Source organism: Puntigrus tetrazona, chromosome 22 (genome assembly GCF_018831695.1).
Source record: "Puntigrus tetrazona isolate hp1 chromosome 22, ASM1883169v1, whole genome shotgun sequence".
Taxonomy (NCBI): domain Eukaryota; kingdom Metazoa; phylum Chordata; class Actinopteri; order Cypriniformes; family Cyprinidae; genus Puntigrus; species Puntigrus tetrazona.
Window position 1 is genome coordinate 3,066,780 of NC_056720.1, and position 22,976 is coordinate 3,089,755.

At 39.5% G+C, this 22,976-nt stretch overlaps 2 protein-coding genes across 7 annotated transcripts; one reads left to right on the top strand and one right to left on the bottom strand.

Moving 5' to 3' along the window:
- Nucleotides 1–146: 146 nt before the first annotated feature.
- cers1 (ceramide synthase 1) lies at nucleotides 147–13,136 on the top strand. Of its 2 annotated transcripts, none has more exons than XM_043222752.1 (8): nucleotides 147–1,300; nucleotides 6,575–6,734; nucleotides 7,363–7,543; nucleotides 7,663–7,824; nucleotides 9,139–9,286; nucleotides 10,178–10,302; nucleotides 10,810–10,896; nucleotides 11,095–13,136. In XM_043222752.1, exons 1-7 carry the CDS (start codon nucleotides 1,040–1,042, stop codon nucleotides 10,850–10,852), a joined length of 1,080 nt encoding a protein of 359 aa, XP_043078687.1. In that variant the 5' UTR covers nucleotides 147–1,039; the 3' UTR covers nucleotides 10,853–10,896; nucleotides 11,095–13,136. The 2 variants fall into 2 exon arrangements, with proteins under 2 accessions (XP_043078687.1, XP_043078686.1); XM_043222751.1 differs by having other exon boundaries at nucleotides 148–243; nucleotides 327–1,300; nucleotides 10,810–13,136.
- A 13-nt stretch (nucleotides 13,137–13,149) lies between these two features.
- On the bottom strand, nucleotides 13,150–22,677 carry ncln (nicalin). Of its 5 annotated transcripts, none has more exons than XM_043222631.1 (15): nucleotides 22,318–22,677; nucleotides 20,915–21,105; nucleotides 20,690–20,831; nucleotides 19,827–19,921; nucleotides 19,561–19,641; nucleotides 19,382–19,485; nucleotides 18,718–18,806; nucleotides 17,735–17,874; nucleotides 16,302–16,525; nucleotides 16,113–16,200; nucleotides 15,392–15,430; nucleotides 14,960–15,123; nucleotides 14,832–14,885; nucleotides 14,632–14,710; nucleotides 13,150–14,047 (listed from the first exon to the last, which is right to left on the bottom strand). In XM_043222631.1, exons 1-15 carry the CDS (start codon nucleotides 22,478–22,480, stop codon nucleotides 13,985–13,987), a joined length of 1,716 nt encoding a protein of 571 aa, XP_043078566.1. In that variant the 5' UTR covers nucleotides 22,481–22,677; the 3' UTR covers nucleotides 13,150–13,984. The 5 variants fall into 5 exon arrangements, with proteins under 5 accessions (XP_043078566.1, XP_043078565.1, XP_043078564.1 ...); XM_043222630.1 differs by having other exon boundaries at nucleotides 14,960–15,120; nucleotides 20,690–20,834; nucleotides 22,318–22,666; XM_043222629.1 differs by having other exon boundaries at nucleotides 20,690–20,834; nucleotides 22,318–22,664.
- Nucleotides 22,678–22,976: the final 299 nt, after the last annotated feature.

A 22,976-nucleotide genomic window follows, 5' to 3' on the forward strand; every position in this document is an offset into this window, starting at 1 on the left:
ATCACAGTATAACAGTTTTAGCTACTATTTATTACTGTTTCCGACACATCGTCTATTTTCTACACCCAAACAGCGATGGATACACCCGAGCGATTCAACCGCTTTGCGAATCGACTCTTCCGAATCGTTCAAAAGAACCGGCTGACAACGCGCGAACAAGGACATCATCTTTTTTTTTTTCGTTCACTAACCTCAACTTCTTCGCAGCGCGGCGCGTCTGTCGCTTCTCACGAGAGGCTTTCGGTAGATTTTAGACACATTTTCACAGACGTTTACGTTTTTTTTGCGCGTTTGCGAATATATCACATGCACGGTTTTATGCGCAGGTTCATTTGAGGATTCGTTCGGCGATTTTTTATTTCTACCTGCTTTCTGCATCCGACCTACATATGGACATACCGAGGGACGATTTCTGCTTTAAACCTCTCGACATGAGATGAGACCCGGAGGAGATGTTATGTACACTGAATAACGAAAAGAAGAGGACGCGCTATTTTGGCACATGATTTGGACACAGATCACATGCGCGGAATATAAAGGGGCGAATAGAAACTGGTTATATGGTTTTTACGAACCTTTCATTTCAGGACTGCTAAAAAAGCTATATATTATCATATTGCTATAAGATAGCAAATGTCAAGGGCAATGCAGTATGCTGATTCATATATTGTGCGATGGGTTTTCTAACCATAACGTAAGGGAAGTGTTATAGCAAATATTATATAGGTTTCTTGTAATATGCAATTTAAGCAGATGATGGTGGTACTCCAAAGCCATTTGGCATATATTCAGCATAGGATATAACAATCTTTATCGTGGCATTAGGGGTTAAGGTTGGAATGTGTTTCTTTGGCATAATTTGCTAATTAGCATTAGTCGTTTATAAGTCTTAATTTAGAAGACAAGAAAAGGCAGGATCCTTCAGAGACCGTAATCAGCTTAAGGTCTACAGTAACTGTAGCTGGTGGCACTTTTGCATTGTGCGTCTCCATCGCTTTCCAGCCCCCAAGTGGCCTGTTATTATAGTATTTCCAATATAATGGACCCCAGTACCATGGATGATGGTTCCTCCAGCACTGGCATGGAGATGGAGATCATGCCTGGCTACGTGGAGTTCATCGTTAGAGCATATTCAGTCATGTTTAGTGCCTTTAGAGACTGTAAAGACTGTGGGCTGGAGCTGTCCAGAAGAACCTTGCTGGATCATGCATACATCACCTGGACGGAGATCTTCATGTTCCTCATGTGCGCGGTCATGTGGACGAAAATGCGCAGAGGACTGACCGTGTACTTCTTTGAGGTAAATATAACGAAGAAGTCACCGTCGACGCAAATGCAACAAGTGACACACTGGTATTAATTATTCATGCCGTGCTCAGCGGGTTTTAATTTATTTGAGGTATTCGAATACTGACGTCTAGTGAAAAAACACCAGGTCTCGAAAGCATCACTGGCGCCCTCTGAATATTTCAAGTTGTTTTGAAACTCGATGTTACATCACCATTTGTATATTAAAGGTCATTTGTGCATCCACAGGCGGGAAAGCGAGTTTTTAGGTGGTGTCAAGCGACCGAGTTGTGCACAAGTCTAGTTTTAGCTCTAGTTTCTGACAGTCTTTGACACTTGATGCGGAAAGTTCTCACGTCATTATTTCAGCTGTGACTGCAAAAGTATTTGTTAAGTTGTGTTTGTGGTGTAGTTTATCCAGAAAGAGATTTCGTTGTCTGTTCACGTCAGTGAAAATAGTCTTCTTCATACACACTGTATGAAGTTGCAGTTTGCACAAGAGCTATTTTACATGTTTTTTTTTTAACTTTGCATTTTACCCTTTACATACAAAGATGGCTATGCAAACAGGCCCTGTTACTATCAAGTTTCCTAGACGTGAACTTCACCAAATTGCCTTTCGTCTGGGACTTTGATATCCCCCACATTTTGCATCTGATGCTTATTTTCGACCTAGCTGGCGTATGCAAACGACGCTTTCACTTCCTCTCCTGAAACGTGTGGGCCAGAAGCATGCTTCTCGAGTACGTTTAGCGACTCTCGCTGGCTCAGCGCATGTGCTGCAATTAGCGGGATCGATACGATGCGATATCATCGTCACCTGCGTTCGAGTTTGCTTCCCTTCTGTAAATTCTTTTCTCTCAGCGCGTTGAGAAACCCTGACGCAGCTGGTGTGATGTTTGTACGGAAATACGTGACGTGCCAGGACCTTTTCTGGTTTGTAACCCTTGAGTAAGAGACAGCAAGGTCTTGGCAAAGAGTTGCAGCACTGTGGTTTGCGATTAAAACAGGAAAATAAAGAGATAAGCATTTGTCACTTGCAGACCGTTAGTCTCTTATCGGTGTGCTTGTTGGCTAATAATACCCTCTCAGTGAAAGAAGATGTCCTCTTCTACATAACACGGTATTAAAGTCAACATCAAACAATTAAAAACCACATGTGATTCTGGTGTACTGCTAAAAGGCTTCTTTAAGGACTAGTTCACTCTCAGACTCATTGGTTTAAATGAGGAAAAGATCTTTCCTTTCGGTGACCTGCCATTCCCTGGAGTCGGCAAGCAGACCCCGAAGGCCCGGATAACTTTGTAAAGGGACTGGATGAAACGACTCTATAAAATAAGATCTGACTCAAAAGATTACATCATTCTGATTCGTGAAATGTGCCCAGGGTTGTTAGGGAAGGTTGTCAGTGATTAATGACTTAAATATGGGCCTTTTGGGGCAGTTTTTTTGGCTGTCTACTGCGGTTTTAGTGTACTGCACTTTGGTCACAAGATTGCCTTGTATGTCTTGGGAGATAATTTCTGACATAGCCTGCGGATTTCAAAGTGTTTTGTGGACTATGTCCTGCACTCAAACACACGCGTGCGGTACGTAATGTGATCTTTCCGCCTGCTTTTTAAACCAATCTCCATGTCGCCTAATAAACAATTTATGGCATGAGCACTTAGAGCTAATGAGGTCCATTCCCTTGCACTTTCACGTTCTCAGATTCGACGGATGACTAGCACAAAGCCATCTGGCCAATACCGTAAACTAAGTGTGTGAATAAAAGCAAGGTGTTGGGCGCCGAAGGCATGCCGTTTTGACCTTTGATGAGACTGCGATGATCACTATTTACTGGACCAGGGAATATTTTTAGTGATCACTCCGCTTAAATCAAAATACACAGCAATATCGCGTTCTGGCAAACATCAGCTGTCTGAAGGGCTGCCAAAGGAATAGCATGTCACGTTGTGGATCCTGCAGCTAACCTTTGAGTTCTGTGTCTTAACAGCAGTTTGTACAGAAAGAGGTCATCAGCTCTTCAGATAATAAAGTTACAGATGTCTTTGAATGATTTACATTCTTAACACATGCTGAACAAATGCAATTGCGACACCAGCAGGTGCGATGATTTTAATTCACTCGTTGTCAATCAATGTTCAAGCTATCAATTATGTATACATATTCTTGACTGACACTAAATAGTACTTATATAACCAAGCAGGAACGGTTATCAGTTAATGCTCATACAAGATGCATCTAAAGGTAACCCTTCAAAATGTGCAGCTTTGTATACTGAGCCTGAAAGGTAATTAAAGCACTCATTAATTTATGCCTGCTCAGAGACCAGATCAGCTGCATTGCACAAGATGCGTGTACTGATGCATTTTGGTGCTCAGAGTGGAAATTATGCACCACTATCGGTTGACATCTAAAACATCTGCCTCCTTCCTTCCTCTTTGTGGCCGCCCTGTTACTTCTACTCTGATCTCCTGATCAGATGCATCATTTTCATCTGAAATGTTGGCAGAACACAAACAAGTAATCCCACGAACGATCAAAGTTTAAGGAAATATAACTCAGCCCCAACAGGAAGGAAGCTGGACGGTGTTGAAAATTAGTATAAGATGTGGCTTCATCAGGCCACTTTTGTCTCTTTTATGATATTTGTCTCCCTAGAGTATTGGAGGAAGTTTGTATGCTTTTAAAACTCGTATGGCTCTTTATGATCTGATCTGTTTATATTTTCACACCCTCTTACTCACCCGTTGTCTTTTTTAACCTATACGGAAAGCATTAGTCGAAGCATATTCATTCTCGTGACCACATTTGACAAAAGTGATCCATACGAGAAGTTGCATGAAGATTCAACTAAACTTTAAAGGGAAACTAGCTAAAGGAAATGTCAGTGTATGATGGAAAGCTGTTTACGTGTGTGGGAGATGGGCTTGTACTTCTTCATTGTGTTTGTTGTCATTAGTCTTTTATTTATTCTCCGAGTTGCTCTTAAAGTACAATGGAAATCCAAAAAGAGCATCCGAGCAGTAGGGAAATGACATTATGTAAAGGAAGGCTGTTTACATATGTGGGAGATGGGCTTATTCATTGTTTGTTTTTATTTGTCTTATTCTACAAAACCACCTGCTAACCTGAAACAGTTGCCATGGAAACTGCATGTTTAGCCAATAGGTTAACTCTTGTACAAGACCCCAAAGCATTTCAGTTGCATTCGGTCACCAGGTCTAGAATGGGTTCAGTTCAGCCATCACTTCTGCTTGCCATTCATGCGCTGGGAAAGTGAGGAGTAGTTTGCAGCCTAATATGGGTTGTAATGTATCTTCCATAGCGAGACTGAATTCCCAGAGGAACCTTCTACTGCACAGAGGGTGGTGTTCCGAAACCCAGGAGACCTTTTGGGGAACTCATTTGCGTTTCCTTAAAGCTGCAGTCCATAACTTTTTTTTAGTAAAAAAATGATCAAATTTTTGGGCAAGTACACAACCAGCCAGCGTTCACAACTGTTGTTGGTGCAGACCACAAAACATATCGAACCCTATTTGAATTGAATTCAACTGAGATTCACCTGTAGTCTACAGGTAACGCTAATACACACTAAATAGATGTAGTCACGCAATGCTTATGTTGTTAACACTAACAATTTGAGAGCAAAGTATAACAATAATAATTTGCTTGGTTTTGATGTGATATAAGCCATCATCAGATATAACCATGGTTGGAAAAGCATTGTATCATAATGCTTTCTTTTCCTTAGTTGGTCAGAACAAAAGTAGCAGACTTGTTTTTTGTACAGATGACATTTTCTGGAAAAAAATTCATAGTCGTACATCAAAGACATAGAATCTGTGATTCCAAAGTACAACGGACATTCAAACCAGTGCAGTGACTAACAGCAACACATCAAACCATTAATTTCATCGGTGCTAAGACATCGCTGAGTCAAAAATCGAAAATAACTGCAATTGCCTGTTTCAAACAGAGATGGCGACAAAGAGGCAAAACCTTCCTATAAAGAAATTACAAGATACAAAAATGTAACATGGTTGACAAAGCAAAAGAACAGACCTATACTTTACATTGGCAAATCCAAGCACACTCTGAGACATCTCTTCTGAGCAATTTACCAGAAGAAAACAAGTAGCCCTGATTGCCCTGATTGTCTTCATTGAACTTCTAGAGCAAGCAACTGGAATATTAAAGAGATCTCATTTGTGGTTTTCATGTGGGACCGGCCTAAACTCATCTAGGATTTATTTGTGACAATTAGACCGCAGAGCTGCTTAGCTGAGAAAGGATGTATGCTGTCTTTCACAGCCATAAGCTGAAGACATCCTCTATGCTGCAGATACCAGCATCAGCATCAGCCAGCTTGAACCTCAGGGCCTCAGCTAGAGGCAGTGATAGACGAACGGGGGTGGGGCAGTTTGGTGACAGCTGGCCTCTATAAATAACCCCAGCGGGTGGAGGCGGAAAGCAGGATCCTGCAGTGTGAGCCACATTGCTTCATGACCAATCAGAGGCAACCGTGGGACCTACGTACACAAGAGTGGGGCCACATAGAGTCAACGTATATGCCTAGTTTCAAAAGGCCTACTTTCTTTGATTGTTTTCAGCACAGGCAGAGTGCGGATCAGGTAACGGCAAATAAAGTAGGTGATCGTGAATAGATAAATGATTAAGACAAGCTGTTAATCGCATCTTCAGTTACACTGACATTCGGTTTCACATACAGGATAGTCTGTCACAGGAGAGATAAGGTAAAGGCATGTCAGTAGACGCGTAAACATATGAACGAAATATCCAAGTTTAGCACAGACGTAGAGGTAATACTTAAGCTCGAGGCTACTACCATCAGTGGGACGTGTGAGTCATCTATGTCGAACTTATCAGAGTGGCCTTTTTTATAACTCAGCCTACTCTATGAAATGCTTTACTTGTATAGTTTAATATAGAATGAATTTAAGTTTTATTTAACTTAGAATATCTTCAACTTCCTCAATGAAAAACAGTTACAATACATTGGTGGTTGCTTGACATCACACTAACATTTGGCACCTGGGGAGATAAAAACATTAAATATTAACACCCACTTTCAGGCAAATTAAGTAAACTGAGTCTATGCAAGTACAGCATGATAAACTACCTTGTCTGTTGATTTAACATGGTAGGATTGCGTAGCATCATCTGTGTTCTGCCAATTAGTTATCTTTGTTGACAAATGAACACTATTAATGCTATTTTAAATGCAGGGACTGTAATTACATTCTTTTCTCGTCTTTCACAGCCTTTTGCACAGTGGTGTTGTATTCAACCAAAAGATGTCTCAAAGATGCCGGAGAGTGCGTGGAAGCTGGTCTTCTACACAATGTCATGGTCATATAGTACCTACCTTTTGTTTTTCACCAGCTATTCCTTCTTTCAAAACCCCCCATCTGTGTTTTACGGTAAGGTTCATACTAGGAGCATGTCCTGTTTTGCATGTAATAATTAGATTAAAACTGAATAACTCAACCTTTAGTTTCTTACAAGCTGTGTAATAAACTTACTGCATGCTACATATATAATTTTTTAACGTATAACAAAACTTGACAGGATTAAAACAGGGTCTGGGATTTTAGACATCTTAAGAAAAGGTTAAATGTTAAATTACTAAAATGATCTGATAAATAAACATTAAAGGTCACAAGTTGCTATTATCTGTTAAGACTCCTTATCAACACAATGAAGGTCCATTTAAGCTGGCCACTGATTGCTATGCTCCCATTGGTTGTTGCTGTATCATGTCATTGCTTATTTGCATAGACCAAAGACTTGTTGTTACCGGAATCCATCACCTATCATTAAACATGAATGGCATCTTGTGGTGGCATATTACTGATAGTGTGAATGTCCCTTGCCAGCAGCATACAAACAACTTTAATCTCTACTATATCAGTATAAATCATGTGTTTTATGAGGCCAGTGTTCCACTGTTTGAAAGTCAAGGTCGTTACAATCTAGAGTTGTTTTTTATGGTTGTGGCATTCACTTGGAGAACTCAGTGTCACTTGTTTGTTCTCTTTCTTGGCTTAGACTGGAAGAGTGGGATGTCGGTCCCCACTGATATCACAATAGCTTACCTAATCCAGGGCAGCTTCTACGGCCATTCTATATATGCCACCATCTACATGGACGCCTGGAGGAAGGACTCCCTCGTCATGGTGGTACATCACTTTATCACTCTGGCCCTGATCACATTCTCCTATGCTTTCAGGTCAGGCAAATTCACATGCTTTGTTAAAGTTTTGAAGTTCTAGTTTCAACAACTGACAAAATACTCAATTTATAAACCACAGTTCATAAATCACTCGTCATTGTTCACGTTGCCCTCAGATACCACAACATAGGCATTCTGGTCCTCTTTCTTCATGACATCAATGACATTCAGTTGGAATTCACCAAGATCAACGTTTACTTCAAGACCCGGGGAGGGAAAGAGTACTTCATCAACGATGTCCTGTCCAACATGGGGTCTGTTAGTTTTAGCATCACATGGTGAGGTTTACCTGTTGTTTTAGAAACCATACGTTTTCTTATTGTTGCATATAGTGACTCATCATTGAAACCTTACACAAAAGTGATTTGCAAAAGTAGGCACACACGCTCCTTGTCGGTCTTGGTACAACATTTTCATCAAATGATCATTCATCAAATGATCATATAAATAACATCCAACAAAACTTGTTGGTTTCAAAAGAGGGGGGGATGTTAGACATCAAGAAAAGGTTCAATGTTAAATTAACAAAAAGATCTGATTAATAAACTTTAAAGGTCACAAGTTGCTATTATCTGTTAAGACTCCTTATCAACACAATGAAGGCCCATTTAAGCTGGCCACTGTTCGTTATACTCCCATTGGTTGTTGCTGTATCATGTTATTGCTTATTTGCATAGTTTATCAAATAACTCATTGTTGATCTACAATTACAGGGATTGCTTTGCTCAATCCTCCACTTTGATCTGACAAAACATATATTCATTTCTGGACCTGAACTCTGTAGAAGCAGGACTGGGTACCCCTGGTTTAAGGTTAGGATCCTGTTTCACAGAATTCTGTGTAATGACCACAAACTTTTATTTCAAATCTGTGTTCCTGTGATCATGTCCATTCTCTCACAAATCAATCCTTTTGCCTCAGAAGACTTGGAATTAATTAATTACTTAATTACTTTTTGAATAAATACTGACAAATGGTAGGTTTAGGGGCAGGTGTTGGGTTACTTGCTACTGTTGTGACTGTTTACATTGAAAAATCACACGTGTGGTAACAGCAATATTATTCAATGATCATCGTCATTGAATCCGGTTAGCCGTGCATGAACCATGGCTGATCCCTTTCACTGCCCTACATTCTGGTGGCATTACAGATTCAAATCTTAAGTAAAGTTAAGGGTCCGTGGTCATTACACAGAATTCTGTGAGACCAGGTAGCAGAAATGCTATGCAAAAAAAGGGGTTTATCTACCGACATGGTCTTCGTGGTTTAATAATCTATGTGAAGGTGTATAGCAATGGTCAGCCACTAACAGTCCAGGTCCACATTCTTGCAGAGTTTGAAAAAATCTTCAGGATTGCTTAGATGTAACAGGCAGGTCTGTTTGATTAGGGTTGGAAGTAAACTCTGCAGGACAGTGGCCCTCAAAGCCAGTTTTTTCCACCCCTGCTCTGCTGTAATTTCTTGTATGAGTAACTACCTATTGACACTACTGTGTAATGGTAATTGTACTTTTTTTTGCCTCTATCCAAAGGATGCTTGAGAGATCCAGTCGCCTTCACGCGTGAGATAATTTGTCCTTGCTGTTTGTGCAGGTTTTGGTTCCGTTTGTACTGGTTCCCCCTCAAAGTTCTGTGGGCCTCCTGTGTCACCAGCATCCAGTCGATTCCCCACATCCCTTTCTACTTCTTCTTCAATATACTCCTGTTTGCCCTGCTCCTCATGAATATCTACTGGTTCCTGGTAAGAATGGGTAGTTTAACAACACATCAGCAGTGTAGTGTTACTCAGGGTTAGTAAGCCGAAGGTTGCTGGCTTGAGAATTACAATGAATTAGCTGTGAACTATCATCAAAATTTTCAATTGGATAGGCCCAAGTGTAGTGTTTCCCAACCCTGAGGCGGGAGTACTTCCATCAGTGCACATTTTGAATATCTCCTTATCAAACAAACCTGATTTGACCAATCAGCTCATTAGTGTGCCAGATAAGGCAGACAACCTAATGAGCTGATGACCTAAATCAAGTGTGTTTAAGAAGACATGCAAAATGTCCAGGAACCATCCACGGTATCCAGTACTGCTCCTGGTGGGCCACTGTCCCACAGAATTTACCCCAACCCCAATCAAAACACACATGAACCAGCCAATCTAGGCCTACTAGAAAGGCAGGTTTGTTGATGCAAATTGGAACTGAACTCTGCAGGACAGTGGCCCACCAGGAGCAAGTGTGGTAGGGTGACCATACGTGCCATTTTCCCAAAAATATCTAGGTTTTGGCTGTCTTTGCATCTGGTCTGATCGGTGTATGACACTGGTTATGTTTTCAAAACACTCTAAATCAAAGCAATACAGAAATCCTGATAAGGACGCATCCTGGGAAATTGGCGCATATGGTCATTGGCATAAAGTATGGACGCCCCTGCTCTAGAAGAATGTGCATAGGTAGACTAACAATTGACTACTTGTAAAATTTGATCTTACTGTCCTGAAATCAGCGTCAGATCATGTTAGCTAGACATCTAACAGATCATAGCTAATTACCTACCATCTTTTACCCTGTTCAAGTTACATTTATGATGTGTTATTGCTATCAAAATCTCTGTGAATATCAAATGTTTTTGTTCCTTTTTACAGTTCATTGTGCTGTTTGTGGTGAAGGTCCTGACGGGCCAGATGACGGAGGTAAATGATGTCCGGGAATACGAGGATGAGGACCTAAAGGAGAAAAAAGACACTAATGATCAGATGCCTGCTGAAGGGTAAGTAAAAAAAGCAGCAGGCAGTGGTTAGTGCAGATTTATAACATACATGTGTATAACCAAGAGGAAGTTGTGTGGTCTGCTAGCAGTTCAGTATCTAGTACAGTAAACCAAATTCTACTGAGACCTTTAGAAATCAACTACCTTGATGCAACCAATTTTAGGAGAGTATATGAAACAAGGCTATATTCGACACTTGACTTGGGCCCCTTTGAAAGTTTCACAGTTCAGGTACTGTTTTATTATAGCTGCAGATACTAATCACTAAGAACACTTTGTCCCAGACACCCTTTGACAGCAATTGCCGTAGGTTTAGGGTAACGCATTTAGAGATCACTGAGTGTGCCTGGTCCGTTTCAACCTGATCTAGGAGACGTGGAGATTGAACGAAAGTCCCGTCATATATATGTGCCCTTATCTCTCTGACCTTGAAGTGAAGTGATACCCGATCATGCCACATGCATCCAGCCTGACCGAGTGCTTTTCACATCTCTTCCTTACTCTTAGGAAACATGTGCAGAACGGGATCAATAAGAAGAAACATCTATAATGTCTAAGTGCTGCCACCTGCAGGCACTTAATGATGACGGCAAGGTACTTCTGTGAACTAGTTTGATTCTAACCTCAGAACGCCAAGGTGCTTGGACGGTCATAAGAAGAAACAATATGGACCATCATTTGCATTTTATCCTGATTATTATAATATAATTGTAATAGCACTGTGAATGTTGTCATCTGTCTTGTGTATTGCTTGATTTTACGTTAAATGACCTCTCATTAACTGTTAATCAGGATCTTACGGTGGGAGTGACGATGATATCTCTGCCTGTGAGAAACAAACCCATGCATTTCGGAGAACGACGGAAACCATGATAAACCGGTTTTGTGGTTGTCATCTGGGACCACCGTTTCTGTTGTTCAGGTGTATTTATTTTTTAATTCCAGGAGTGAAATTTTTTTAATGCGTAACACGAGTACTAGTGAGGTGGTTCTCAAATGGAGGGTTGAAGGTCTGATCTGAAAAGCAATGAAAACGTATAAACGCAAATGATAAAAACAAACACAGTTATGTAATAACACATAGTTAAGGCAGTATATGAAGCAAATTCTTACCGTATCTTTTGTTGTTGGCATCTTCGGGCAGGTTTAGCATCAAATCAGGGTTAACTGAATTTGGTTCGCCCATGTTCATTATTAGTAACTAGTCAAATCAGGACATATGCAAGTGTCCCAAAAAATGAATGAAATCACAAACCAAAAAACATTAAAAATATAATAAATACAGATATACACGAAAAAACTGTATATGCCGAAGTCACATTAGATATTCTTATGCATGCTGCATATTAAAAAGTAATAAAAAAAATGACTTTATGCTTTGAAATAAGTTTATTTTTCTGACCTAATTGGCTGATATTTCATCTTTCGTACTTTGATATTTTGTCATTTAATGCATCTTGATTTAAGAACGCTTTTAGACATATGTACTGGAAAACAAGACCAAAATGTGGACTTAATTAGTTCATGGTAATATTAATACATTTCATGTTTAAAAAAAATAAATAAATAAAAGCAGTATCCTGAAGCAAAACCAGCTGAGAACCACGGTACTAGTATAACCTACCAATGGACTAGTTAAAGTTAAAGTTTAAAAATTTTCACCCAATGCGGGGTTACAACCACAAATCAATCAAAATGGCGTCTGTACAGTATTACCGCTTTTGAATGTGAAAGTTAGTGCTTGCATTCCTTCCGCGGATCCCCCTCAAGCACTTTTTTTTTGCTACCTACTCAAATTAATCAAAGCATTTATGCAGATGTTGCATTCAGGAACGCATGATATTTGAGAATATGCTGTATGCCGAAATCTCACGACAAAAGACGAAATGGAATTTCGTATTCATATCGATTCCTCCAAAACTAACGCGATACTTGAATAGTTGATTTGCCTACTGTATCAAAAGTTCTGCTGTGGATGAAGCTCATAATCTTCACGCACAAATGCTGTCGCTGCGGTCGTGTCTTCCACTCGTGTTGCTAGCTTGAGCGTAGAGCTAGCCGTTTATATTTTGGATGTCGCGTTTCTGCGCGAAATATTCCTAAACGCAATTCGAATTGCTGCTGTTTTTCTTTTCTACTTACAGCAGCCGCATACTATGGTACTGTCGAATGAAAACTTTTGAGTTTGTACGTAGCTATTTTTTTTTACCCGCCGCTGTCAAATCACTGGACGAAAACATTGCCGTTAAATACAGCTGTGGCTAGATGCTAACCCTCATTTTGTAAAACGTACCTAGCGTTAGCTTGGAGTCAAAATTCGGGTTAGCAACTGGCGATGCACTCCATTGGTTATGAAAAATCATTGGTTTTCTGAATTGTTTGTTATATTGGAAATAATTTTAGCGCATTGAGAACATAATCAAAATGTGTTAATTTATTAGAAAAGTGCCAAAAATTAATATCAAACCCCTGGTAAATGTAAAAAAAACATTAAGTTTGAGGTGTTTATGCCAGGGGTATTTTGCTACATCTGGGTTAATTAAAATTGCACTAATTTCTTAATACTGTTTTTTCCTGTATAAATATATATATATATAAAAAGAGGAGTAACTAGAATATTTATACAGATTAATTTAACATGGAAAAAATAAGTTAATAGATTTTTCTTGGACCATTTATTCACTCTTTTCCTTGATTTTGATCCGACCACTAGTAGAGACAAGTATTATCTCACTTGTAAGGGAACAATTTTAAGAATTCCAGTTGAATTGTTGAATTGAAACCAACTGTGTTGTCATGTTTGCCCCCATTTAATAAAAACCGTTCAAAGAAAACCACTGTAGCATATTTTTAATTCAACAAAAAAACCCTTTATTTTTCTTCTTCGCCCTTAAGGATCACGTATCTCTGATTTGCAAAGTTAAATCGACTTTGGAGGAGAAAAGAAAATGGAATCAGTGCACGTCGAAGCGTATCAGCTTCCATAAATAACAGCAAATTTGTACCAACGCTGCTTTCGCAACAAACAGCGAAAGCAGAAGTGAACGTCGGCTGAAAACCACACGTGGAATTAGGACCGAAGAAAGAAGCGGGAGTTACAAAACGTCTGAAGAATCACGGAACAATTAATGTTAGTCTTGACGAAAAAGTTTAGGGTTAAAGAATCTGCAAAACATGAAATGCCAGGTTTCCGAACGTCACATAATCTATATATTTACGTATAATACTCGCTCCGAAGAGAATCAGCAGTTCGAGTAGAGACTCGCGTGAGCAAGATTGAGGAGCGTTGACGGACTTCCACTCAACCAGCAACGATTTTGGCCCACTTCGTAGTAGCTGCCAGAGAAGAATAACCACACGAGGAAAGGTTTTCAGGAAACGCCGCTTAGAAGCACAATCCGTAACCGACGCATTTCATGACATCACACATTCATCTGAGACCAACTCGGTTTGAGCGATTACGGATCGTGTTTTTAAGAAAGCAGGACTTGAGGCAACGCTGAGACGAGGAAGACTTGAAAGGCTAGCGGAGACGTAGTGGATGAAACTCTCGGCATGAAAAATCAACGTTCATTCTCGGAAAACGCTAAATCAATCAAACAAACTAGCGAAATAAAGAAAGCAAACACACTCTTGGCTCCGATCTGAGACCCCGGCGGTCCTTCGTATTGCAGGTGGCCGTTTAGTGCTGTTTGAGCCGAGGAGCTGTGACTTTACGCAGGAAACCGTACAGAAGGCCAAAATTCTGCAGGAAAACAAGAATCATATTTTTCAAACAAGATTTAAATGCAACATTATTTAATAATATTTATTATATGATTATTTTAACTAAAATAATAATTATTAATATTATTTTTATTATTATATTGTTGATACAGAAATCACAATAAATATTTTTACAGGGTTATTAGTTGATCTAATAATCTAAAAAAGATAAATATATATATATATAATATAAATTATACATCGTATAATACATATGATATAAAATATATATTAAATAATGTGATTTTTTTACAATTGCAAAAATATAATTACAGCAAAAGAAACAGTTCATATAAATAAGGTACTACTAAAAATTATAGTACTAACAATACACTTAAAATACAAATTATGCAACGTAAAAAAACATGTAAGATATATTTGTGATTGTAAAAAAAAAATATATATATATATAATAATAATAAAAAAATTAATATATATAAATATATATATATATATATATATATATATATATATATATATATAAAAACTTTAAGACAAATGGATATTAAAACAACACAGATATTACTCTATTATAGTAATGAGAGGGAATATATTTGTCTTTACCTGTACAGCCAAATACAGCACTCCAAGATAAGAAGCGATACAGACGGCTAGCAGCAGGTCAAAGATCGCTGGTTTTACCCTGGTTAGTTTCAGATACACCATAATTATTCAAACACGCTTGTGCAAGTTAAACGGGGGTCAAATATTAACACCAAACGTTCGACCACGAAATCCAAAGTGACAGCAGTTGAGTATCTCACCTGTAGGCATTCATGGTCTGCTTGAGTTGATCGTAAAAAACAAATTCGGGGTCCCTGTCAAAGAACAAAAGCGAGCGTTAGGCTCTGAGTATGATTCTCATCGCTGAAGCACCGCTGGGTTGATTCACCTCTTGTCGGCTCTGACCAGGTGTCTCTTGACGTCCTTCAGAGAGCGGCTCAGGTGATACTCCAGCGTGTTGACGACGCTGCTGTCTTTGTCCACGAGCTGGGCGGCTCTCGGCTGGGCGGTCAGCCAGTCCACCACAGACGCCAGCTGATCCTCCTGAACCTGCTGCAGAGAACCGCACTTAAAGGGCTAGTTCACCCCCGAAACACTTTCACTACTGTTCTCGGATCACTTCAGTGGTCAGAAAGCTTTGTTTTCATCAAAAAGCATCTTAATTTGCGTCCGGAAGATGACCCAGGGTATTTTGGGTTTGGAGGGACATGACCGAATCGTACTTTTGGGGTGAACCAGCCCTTAAAAGAAGGGGCTGTTCAGTGCAGCTCTGAAATGTGGGAAAAGTATTATTTTGGATGCATTTTTCACTCATACTCACCATCTGCTCGGTGAAGATCTCCAGGTCTCCGCTGACGCCCTGCGTGACAGAAGATAATTATTACATCGGTGAAAATGATTAACCAGAAGAAAACCAGATGTCTTATACGCTTTAGTTTGATCTATTTCTAAATCGCAAAAACTGATTTAATGAAATCATGCCTCATACAGCTTTACTGTAAAATAAATAGTATTCAAATATTGCTATAGTGATTATGCTTAATGCTGTTATTTAAGGGTAATAATTATTAAAAAAAAGGAGGAAACCTGAAAACTCAATTTTTTGTGGTTTGGTTTTAGTTACGGTTTTTAGTTGTTAAAAGGATTATATATATATATATATATATATATATATATATATATATATATATATATATATATATATATATATATATATATATATATATATATATATATATACACACCTATATATATAAAAATACAACTATAATCTTGATACTAATAATACTAAAATACTACTCATACATTACATATATTCCATCAAAATATTTAAAAATTGCAATCTATTTGACATTAAATAAAATATACCATGTTTGTGTCAAAATGCATGCATTTTTTTCCATGTGGCATCAGATTAGATTTCAAACTGTGTATCTTTACTCAATGGTTGCGTAACACATGACATATTATCATCAATTTAATTTGTGCGCACATCAATATCCGCTGAGAAACGGACACCGATGTTGAGAACGCGACGCTACCTTCTCCGTCAGGTTATATATGACTCTGGCCAGCGCTTCGGCGATGACTTTAGTGTTGCGCCCGAGCTTCGCCAGATCCACGTGAGGCCTGCCAGAGAAAACACATCATCAACCGAACCGGCCAACGGGGCGGCGAGGGAGGGAACTAGTCGTCGGGGTGACAGAGAGAGAGCACCAATCGTCACCCACCCAGCGGTGGCCTCTCCCGCCCCCTCCAGAGAGGACGACACTGACCGCATGTCCATGATGGAGTGGCGCGCGGGGCTGCGGTGGCTCTCCAGGTGGGACAGGGTGAAGGCGGGCAGGCGGCGGATCCCGAAGCGCTCGTGCTCCCAGGCCAGGGTGTCGTCGGCAAGATTGATCTTCTTGTGGACCATGGAGAACTTCAGGTCCGGGTGCTGACGGGCTGCAACCTAAAAAACAGGAGAAAACGGACCTTTCGCGTATGCAGATTTTACGGTAAGTTGCCGTAAAGAGATCATAATTATTCAGACGCGCTTGTGCAAGTTAAACGGGGTCAAATATTAACACCAAACGTTCGACCATGAAATCCGGGTTAAATTCACTGCTTACATGTGTGACCGGGGCCTTTTTAAAAATACAGCAATTTACCGGTATTAGAAGTCGTGACCGTAACGGTAGGCTTGCTGCGGTAGACGGTGCTGGTGGTGATACTGGTGTTAAACCGGTGCCAATACTCCACCTTGACACCATCCCACACCGCCGTTTTGTTTTTAAATACTAATAAACACTATTTAGTTTGGTGAGAGAACAGAGAATTAAAGCTGAATGGCAACATTTATTTTTTATTTATTTGGTTCCATGTTATTTTTTTTCTTCATATTTTTGTTTCATTTACGCTATATTTTTGTAATTATTTTACATTCAGGTGTATGCCTTCCGTGCCTCCTGACTCGTTTCGCTAATAAATGTCAATATTAATCCTTCCATTATTTACCGTATTTTTAGTTTTGTATACCCACTTAAACATGTTATTTATTTTAAACGTTGTGTATTGTTATATATTGATGCTTTATTTTATAATAGGCGTATAGCATTGTGTATTTTTATTCATGTTTTTTAATGAGGCTATTTAAAAGCGAAGGAAAGAGGGAAAACTCAAACAACTGCTTGTTGCCGATTTGCCATGTACCGCGCTTACAAGCTATTTAAAAATCTAAGGTAGGTGAGGAAAAGACGGATAACTCAAACAACCCCTCACCACGGCGATAAACATGTTGACATTACGAAATTTCTTCACCGTCTCAACCCTACTTACCAGTAAATTACCGTATTTCTTCTGTGCATGAATGAAAATGGCCAGTATTGGCGCTAGCTCTGAGCCAATCCAGAGACGATGAAATTCGAACTCAAACCAGCCACAACGAAGACGCAGACGACGCATGTACTGTGATTGAAGTTGTGTAACGTGATGTCTCCGGGCCAAAAGAAGCGGCATGAACGTGAGTGCTTGGCAAAATCGGAAGGAGCGGCCATTTAGAGGTCAGAGAATTTACCGCTAATTTAAAAAAACGGCGCCAGAAGATTGTTTTTTTACAGCAATTTACTGTTATTGCTGTGTGAAAGGTGCTAAAGTGTCGATGACGAGAGGAACGTCTTACGGTCTCTAGCTCTTTGAGCAGGGCGTGCTGAGGGCTTCCCTCTTTCGGTGGTTTAGACACGTGGAGGTGAAGGTTGTCGCTGTTACCCAGAGTGTCCAGACACAAAACAAACGCCACGTTGTCTTGGAGGAGACTGGAATCTGAAAGACAAGGCTGAGGTCAATGCATACCGTTTTATGAGATTTGTTTTAACCTTTTTATAGTCCCTGAACCACCCGCTCTTTGGCGTGTTTCGCAGCGGTTTTAGTTTTTAAAAAGACACGTAATAGGGTTGTGTGATATTGTGAAGATAACGATGGTAAAGATATTGTAGCAATAATGATAATTAAGACTGCTAAGTGTGTTTTTGTGCTGATATAAGGACTGACGTTTTTGATTTTCTTCATTTCTTCAAGCGTAGTTCACAAATTCATCTTTTCCAATACAGCCATTTTTTGCCTTTATACGGTTGTTTGTTCTAAAAGTGTCTTTTGAATGTTGCTATTTGAAATGATTTAAATAATAAAAGATAGTGAAATGAAAACCGCTAGCAGGTGGCAGTAAGTCACTGTAAATAAATGAATCATTGCGACTGGATCAAATCTGAAACGCCGTGTTGTTCGGAGGTGCAAGATAAAGCTGTGGTTGTGTTTGGAAATTACGTTTGTATTTCTATTGGAATTACATTGGAAATAGCACAAATACAGAAAATAAGGTGTCTAAAACATGAGTATCTTAACTTCTTGTTTATAGAAAAATAATCAATATCACACATTTTTTTGCAACAAAAAAAAAAATCACGCATTGTATGAAACTGATGAACTATTTTTTTTTTTTAAATCAATCTATCTTTAATAAATTGATGAAGAATAATATTATATAGATAAATACATATAATATGACCATTATTCAGTGTAAATGGTAATTAATCGTCGCAAATACAAGGGAAAATTCAAGAATTATGATTTTTGAAAGAAATGAGAATCTTGCGGTAATATTTGTACCAGTGTGGTCCAGGTTGTCCTCCAACCAGCGTTTCGTTCCTTGGTAGTTAAATTTCCCGCCTCCCGACAAGAAAAACAGCAGGTTGTATCTATAAAAAGAAAGAAAAAAATAAGAAAATTGTTATAAAGCGCGCTAGGGATTTTTCCAATTTTATCGATTAGCTTCATGCCTGGGGCACTTGGAATATAATTTTCTTTAACTAGATAAATATACAAAAATAACTTGAATCATGTGGTAGTTGCATTTTAAAGTCGACTATTTAGAAATGAAATATTGGTAAAGCATTCTGAAAAAATAGAAGAAGAACAGGAAGAACAGGAAGAAGAACAGGAAGAACAGGAAGAAGAAGAAGAAGAAGAAGAAGAAGAAGAAGAAGAAGAAGAAGAACAGGAAGAAGAAGAAGAAGAACAGGAAGAAGAAGAAGAAGAAGAAGAAGAAGAAGAAGAAGAACAGGAAGAAGAAGAAGAAGAACAGGAAGAAGAAGAACAAGAAGACGGCGACTTTTTGGCCAATCACCAAGCCCTAAAGCGGTTGCCAGGTTTTTAAAACAAAATCCGCCCGAAACCATTATTCGCTTAAACCTGCAGACTTGGCAACACTGCCTAAAGGACGCGGACAGAAACATTTTCAAAAGCCAGGTTTACGAAAAAACGTCAGTGTTACCCTGCATGAGTGCGTTTGTAGGAGTAGAGTCTGGAAAAGAGCCGGGCGAGCTCCAGGAGAACGGCGACACCGCTGCCGTTCGAGTCTGCGCCGTACGACAGCCACTGAAACGCATCAAACAATCGCAACAAGTAACTCAGAAACGCTCGAAGGGAATGAGAGCGGCGTCACGCCCTTACCGGAGCGACCCCGAAGGAGTCGTAGTGAGCCACCAGGACGATAGTGGGCAGATCTTCTCCTCCCGAACCCGTGAGGCGACCCTGAGCGCCGAAATAAAGTAGTAAACAGAAGAAAAAAAAAACGTTGATGTAGTTCAGCGTCTTTTGGCCGTCGTCTTGGATGTTCTAGCAGAGGTTTATTATTTTAAGCTATCTGCAGAGCTCAAGTAAGACCTTTGGGTGAGTATGTGACAGAAGTTGTGGGTAAACGAGTGGGTTATACTCACCTCTAGACTAGTTATGGCCCAGTCGCTGACGGCTTTACTCTGAGCTCCGCTGGTCACCATCTGAAAACCGTTGGCTGTCGCCGTGTGCAGCAGCACTGCACCAAAACAGACAGAGTCACGGTTATTACACTTGCTCTAGATAAGTAAATGTACAAGAAAAACTATATGCGCACATTAACACGCGTATACATATAAAATAAAAAGTCATTATAAAATATATATATATATATATATATATATATATATATATATATATATATATATATATAAAAACTCATGTGTATATAGTACAAAAACAACCTGCATGTATATGTATACACTGATACTATATATATATATATATATATATATATATATATATATATATATATATATATTAGTAACATATTTACTAAATTTTACACGTTCATATTATAAAAAAAAACTTTACTGCATATAAATATAGCATTTATGCAACTATATGCGTGTGTTATTAAAAAATGAGTACATTGTATAAAAATGCCATATAAATATTCAATATATGCATTAAATGTTAAAGCGCACCTGTAATTATTCATATACGTGCATTTCGTTATAAATGATAATTTTTGCATTCATCCTAAGTAAGTTGAGGAAGAGAAGGATAAAGTAAAAATAAGCTACACTTAAATACATAAACGCGTAAATAAAGCGTCTTTTTATATTTATACACGATTCGAAATATATTTCAGATGTTTTATTGCATCTAAAAATCATAAAAGAACTACAAACAAAAGCAAAAAATATATTTTAACGAATTATTATTCAATTATTAAAACGACAAATTTAACGTGAATGCTAAATACTGGCCTGCGCATCTGTATTCATTAAAAACCAAAAAGTACCTTCGGCAGCGGACGAAGAGCCCTGCGAGGAAGAGGAGATCTGCGTCTGCGTGTAGATGGACATCAGCTCCTCGTCCTCCAGAGCGAAGTAGACGGGGACGATGGTCTCGGTGGCCAGAAGCTCCGGCTCCAGCTCCATGAACTGCTGGAGGAGAAGGAAACACATGCCCGTGAGCCCGGAGCGGAGCGAGGAGCCGGCCCCGGCCCCAGGGCACCCGCTCTCACCTGCACTATGTCCTGAGGCACAGTGGACATGTTCTGGGGCAGTATGATGACCACGGCCCCCGCCGACTGCCGCAGGGCTTTCTGATACTTCTCGTAGGAGAAATCGGCGAGCCGCATCATCACGCACCGGCGGCTGAGCACCTCGGCCTCCACCGTGCGAGCCTCCGTGTTCAGTATGGCATTACGGGAACCTAAAAGAGTCACCTGGATCGTTACTGAAAGAGACGACAACAAGCCGGCGACGCTTTACGATCGGACGCAGGCGGTTGGTTTTTACTCCAGAAAATGCACCTGAAAAGTCTGTAAAACCTGTTTTCGAGTCGTGACCTTTTCTGAGGAGAGATGTCGGATAAACAAGAGCCGGCGCGTCCTGCATTGGCAAAAACGTTATTAGCGCTAAACGTCAGGGAACCGGGGGGAACGAAAACGACTGAACGAATGCCTCGGCGAATAAACGAAATGGTAAAAGCGACACAAATCTAAACCGAAAGCGACATTTAAAATATTTTCAACAAAGATCACTTTTAAACGCGACAAACAAGTAACAAAAAAATAATACAACTCAAAATGCAAGCCACTTCAAGATGAGAGTAAAAATAAAACTATGAAAGTAAGTGAGGATGCCGATGTTTCACTGGACACGGATTACGGTAACAACGCGATATTTCATAAAATGCATTTACTATTTAATTTTTTTTCCCTGTTAAACATGATATAGAAATAAACATGTTTACTAAATACGTTTTAAATGGTAAAATGATTAACTAGAAATGCAAACTACGATAAGATATAGAATGAAATAAATAAAATACAATATGAGCAAAAAAAAAGACATAAAACAAAAGAAATAGTCATAATGCATAAATATATAATAACGTTATATATATATATATATATATATATATATATATATATATATATTTTATTATGTTTTTGTGTTTTGTGTGCGTATATATATATATATATATAAAAACATGGTAAAACACATAACTCAAAATATATTTAAAACAAATGTAATTTAAAATAACTATTACTTTTTCTCAGAGAGGTTTGTGTTAATAAACAGCTCTCAAATATGTGACTCGGTAGTAAATTAAAAGGCCGGTGTTTTTATGGACAAGTAACGTTAACGTTACACCGCGGTATTTTCCTGAAATAGCGTTAAAAAAATCGAGGCTTGATGGGTTTGAGCCTACGACTTTCAGTTAAGAGCCCTGGCGAACCTTTGCGAGGTTTCAACGCTTAAAAACCCTGAGCTGTAGTAACGCCACGGTACAGTCGGGGTGTAACTGAAAGGCTGCGGGTTCGAACCCCGGCAAGCGTCGACTCGCGAGCCGCCACGCCACGGCCCGTCCTAAACGGATCGACGGGGTTGTTATGAGTCGGTGTAGGGTGTGTTTTACCGTAGGTTTGTCCCTGCAGGTCGTACTGCTGCATGCGGTAGACGCTGAACTCGTGCGCCGCTTCCGCGCGCAGCGGACACACGAGCACGAGAAACAGCACCAGACTCAGCGGGAACGACCACTTCAGCATGTTCTCCAACACCTCGCCGGCCTCCTCGAACATGCTGGAGCCTCTTCGGTAAACCCCGACGCAGAGAAACCGACGAAAGACGGAATGAATGAGTGACGGCGAGCGCTCGAGCTGTCAGCGGCCGCCGGGAGAGATTCAAACAGGCGAAGTCGACGGACGCCTATACGCGCCTGCCTGCATCGTTACCGCGCTGGCGTTTAATCGACGCTCGTTTCGCTTTTTCTGCGGCGGGTTTGGTTTGATACAGCAAATTGAGCATTTGGGGTTTTAGAAAATCGTTTTTTTTAAACTGGCGAGCTCTTGTCCATGTGTCTCTTGTTGAGATGTTTGGGGTCCTTCAGGAGAATTCGGGGACTGCCTCATCTGACCTTTTTCTTTAGTGGGATTTATTTATGTTTATTTAACACACATAAATGGTTATAATGTGTGTAGAGCGCAGTGAAGTTCTTCATATATAGAATAATTTAAAAAAATATCAATAAATTAATGTATTTTCCTTGTGTACAAAATCTGCAATATTTCAATGAAA